Source organism: Nicotiana attenuata, chromosome 2 (assembly GCF_001879085.1).
Source record: "Nicotiana attenuata strain UT chromosome 2, NIATTr2, whole genome shotgun sequence".
NCBI lineage: Eukaryota > Viridiplantae > Streptophyta > Magnoliopsida > Solanales > Solanaceae > Nicotiana > Nicotiana attenuata.
In genome coordinates this window covers 90601539-90605668 of record NC_031990.1, presented here as the reverse complement: position 1 = coordinate 90605668, position 4130 = coordinate 90601539, and the positions used below count along the sequence as shown (strand labels likewise).

Sequence of the window (4130 nt, the reverse complement as noted above, 5' to 3'; positions counted from 1 at the left end):
TCTCTCTCTCTCTCTGTCTCTCTCTCTCAAACCCTAGACACTGAAGACCGCTGAATTATCTGATTTTAGCCAAATTTAGGTTCGATTTTCACTCCGATTTTTTAAATTTTTTTCGTTTTGAAATTATCGCCTTACTTGTCTTGTGTTCTAAGTTTTTCGATTTTAGCCAACAATAGCATATCTCTTGTGATCTGTAAATTTATACTGTCAGTAGAAAATATAAAGGACTTGTAGAACTTCTATTTTTGTTCCTTATAGTATAGGCCTGAGATATAGTTTAAATGGAATAACATGGTCAGTGAAGATTCATATAGCCGATCCCTACTTGATTGGGACTGAGGCATAGTTGTTGTTGTTGTTTTTGTTATGTTTACTGAAACTTTTTTCGATTAAGTATGAGTAGAAAGCGGACTACTTGTTGCAGTAGTTGTTAGGTATCTTTTGAGCTTTGTAAATATAGCCTGTTTAAGGGTCGCTGTAGGTTTTCAGTCTAAAAATAGTCAACTGTGTTGAAACCTCTGAATAGGGACGAATAGAGTGGAACAGATACACTGGATTTATATAGCCAACACACTAGTTTGGGATTGAGGGAGTTGATATTAAGTTGTGGTTTCTGCTAAAATGTTGCCAAATTGCTGAATTTAAAACATTTTGATTTTAAGTGATGATTCTGTGTAAGACTCATATAACTTTTTAAACTCAAAGTTCTAAACAAAAAGCTATTTGATTCAGTTGCACCGCGCTCAGTATTATGCTTGAGTGCTTGATTATGGTTGGCAGAAGGAGTTTGAACTGTGAAGGGTTCTAGTGACACTCTCACAGTGCGATCAACTTCGATCTTTGTGCTTCACTTTCCATCAATTGCAGCTCAAGAATGTAACTTTCAATTTGCTAAAATACTTGAAAGCATACAAACTTGCAAGTCTGTCCATTGCGTGCCCCGGTTTATGTTAAAGGTCCACCTTAAGAGTTATGCAGAATTTCATTTAGTAAACATGAGATAGTTGAATTACTACTAGGTTCGTGTTGTCCCTTGGGTTTTGAGATAACAGAGTATGATGAAAATAAACCAGCTTTCAAATTTATCTGTCTTTCCCTGTTCTCGTTATATAATTTCACTTGATATCTTCTTAGGAATCTATACTGTCGAAGCTAACCCCCGGAGAGCAGAACTGAGCATAGCATGAGCACACGAGATAGAGGGTCACAGCCAATTAGGCGTACAAGGTCCCGATCTCAAAGGGGTACTGTAGTAAATGTTGATCTAAATGTTGCACCCCCATCTGAGAACAGAGATCAGGAAGGAACTTCTGTGCCTGTTGTGTCCGGGGATGCGACGCATGGACAAAGAGGTGCCTCTTTGACACCTGCAGCAATTGATGTTGAGGCACTTGATGATGATGTGATTATATCATCCCCTAGGGCGTTTGCAGAAGTATGTACTCTCCCTTGCTATTCTATTTGCTTTTCCTTCGTTAAGTTTGTTTAGTGGTGAATTATGGCTGTGATTACGGCTGATGTTTCACATCAAGTCTTAATTATGTGAGAGATCTTCTCATTTTTATTAGGCTAAGAACAACTCCAGAAGGAATCGAGGACGGGTTATTGTGGTTGATGTGGATTCTGGTAATTTATTCTTCTCTTAAGCCTCTTACAGCTAGGTAGTGTGTTGATTTTTAGCTATGGAACCTTTTTATTTGCTGGAGATAGGAATTATCTGACCAGAATAGCTTAGAGGAACCTCTCTCTTTCTTCTTGTAATGATTAAGTGGATATGAGGTTGTATATATAGTATTCTCTTTATGGGTGGAGCAAGTTGATCTTTCATCTTCTTTTTTTTTTTCTTTTCAAATTCAGATATTCTGGACTCTGCAAAAATCTCCTATTTCCTTGAGGATACCAGTTCAATGTACCACTTTTTGTTCTTCTAGGAGTGTCTGTTCTAATTGATTGGAGAAGTTATTTAATGCTTCTTTCTATCCAAGATAAAGGCAAAGCAGGATAATGGTACAGGAAAAATTAGAATTATAATGAACCTTGAAGTGACATAACTTTGCCAGTATCAACAGAATTTTCTTTAGAATGTTTTCTAATCCTTTTGTGGTTGGGGAAAGGAGGACTGTGTAGATAGCAGGGTCTACACAGGGATTAAAACTTAGTTGCATCCTGTGTTTACACCAAATCAAGCAATTTAACATTAGCAGTTAAAAGTTATAGTGAGTAACACATATCACTTAACCATGGTTATATAATAACTGTGTTTATGAGAGGTCTACATAGATAACTTAAGCTGTGGTTTTTAATTCGCTTTGTACCTGATGTATGTTTGGGCAGTTCTTTTCAATTGAAAACTTGGCTTACTTATCTCTTCCATGCCCCTTTGTGATTTGATTTGGTTGGTTCATAGCTATTGCAGAGGGCCTTTCATCTAGGGCCTCAAGTAACAGTCGCAACAGGCGTAGAAGAGTCTCTACAGATCAAGCAACAAACAATGGTGGCATTCACATAGACCTAGAAGGACATAGCTGTCCAAAGGTAATTACATGCAATGTACTACAGCTGAAATTCTTGTTTCTAATGTTATCTGTTATTTCCTTTGCAAAAGATATATTTCAATGGATCCACCGCCTCGTGTTTTGAAACGTTATTCTGATTAATTTCGTTATGCAGTGGAAGTTTGGTTATGACGTTCTGTCTCATATTGTTTGACTTGTATGATCTGCCATTGCGTTGATAGATTAAAGTTCCAATTTTAGGTAAAGGACTTGTTGCTTTTGTGACTGCAGCCTTACTACCTCTAAATGTTCTTTATACGGTATATAAAAGACTTGTTATAAGTCATTGTATCTTTGAGTTCTTTGCTGGCCTTTTGACTAGTTTCTGGCTTTTTGCTGATGTTTCAAGTGTACAATACTTGGCTTGCTTAACTTGTGTCATAATGCAGAAGTCTAAATAGCTTATAGGTACGAAGTGGGTTCAAGCTTGGATTTCTCTATGTCTTTTTCATCTAATTGTCAAAGTCACTTTCAGAGAATTCAGTTTTATCAGTACACATATGACCTGGTTCAGACTGTTACTTAAATCTTTATGCAAAGTAAATATTTTCTTTTTGGTTGTTTCCCATGCCAGAGTGTAAATGTAAAAAGTGCAATACCACCACAACCGAAAGAGCCCGCATTCAGCTGTCCAGTGTGCATGGGTCCATTAGTTGAGGAGATGTCGACTAAATGTGGTCACATTTTCTGCAAGGCATGCATAAAAGCGTCGATAGCTGCTCAGCATAAATGTCCTACATGTAGGAGAAAAATCACTATGAGAGACACCATAAGAGTGTATCTTCCAACCACAAGTTAAGTCAAAGGTTTGTCTACTGCTCCCTGGAAACTTTTTCTTTTTGTTTTTGTTTTTTTTTGTGGGTGGGTGGAGGAAGGGGGGGGGGGGGGGTTTCGCTCTATGACCTTTCTATGCGTTCCAAACATTTTGGCCTGTTTCACAATATTTGCCTAAGCTGGGAGTTAATGTCTGAAATTTGGAAAAGAAGTATCTCGGAATTAATTCCGATCGCCATTAGATAAAAAGTAAATTGGACAGTAAAAATAATTGAAGAAGGTTATGGAATTGGTCTGGAGCATGTAGTATCTGTGTGCAAAACCCGTGGTATCTTCGACATTGCGTGCACAGAAGAAACATTTTGAAGTGGCTATGTGTGTCACTCCGACTTTTTTCCAGTTTAATTATTGGTTTTACCTTTTCTTCCTTGCTTGAAGAGATAATAAAGTTCTTGTTCACTCTAAAAAGATGGTTTTATTAGTTGATCTTTTGCACGATATTTGTTTGTGAACCTCCATTCTTTAGTCTAGCAGTAAAGATGATATTCATTGTTGTTTATAATGAGTTTAGAATTGGGTGATTTGTGTTGCACCAATCTTGATAATAGTTAAGTATAACTGATTATCTCATGGTTTTCAATGGATATTGTCTCAACCAATTAACTATACGTGACTAGGATGTTTGCTGTGTTTATTGGGTTATTCCATAAGAACTTGCTTCTGATCTTTTCCGTTCCTCCTTCAATTTTCAATTATTTACTCTTTAGTTGTCGTTTTTTTTGGTTGTTGTTGTTGGGGTTG

The 4130-nt window shown here is 37.0% G+C and overlaps 1 protein-coding gene across 3 annotated transcripts in view; it reads left to right on the top strand.

The window, feature by feature from the left end:
* LOC109214742 (E3 ubiquitin-protein ligase RNF4-like) overlaps positions 1-4130 on the top strand; it is a 5240-nt gene continuing 1110 nt past the window's right edge. For all 3 annotated transcript variants that reach the window (XR_002066233.1, XR_002066234.1, XM_019378693.1), the window contains exons 1-5: positions 1-79; positions 1135-1435; positions 1569-1626; positions 2408-2535; positions 3130-3361. Coding sequence is in view for 1 of the 3 variants with exons in the window: in XM_019378693.1 (XP_019234238.1) it covers positions 1184-1435; positions 1569-1626; positions 2408-2535; positions 3130-3354 (663 nt within the window). In the remaining 2 variants the exon portion in view is untranslated. The remainder of the gene's footprint in view (positions 80-1134; positions 1436-1568; positions 1627-2407; positions 2536-3129; positions 3362-4130) is intronic.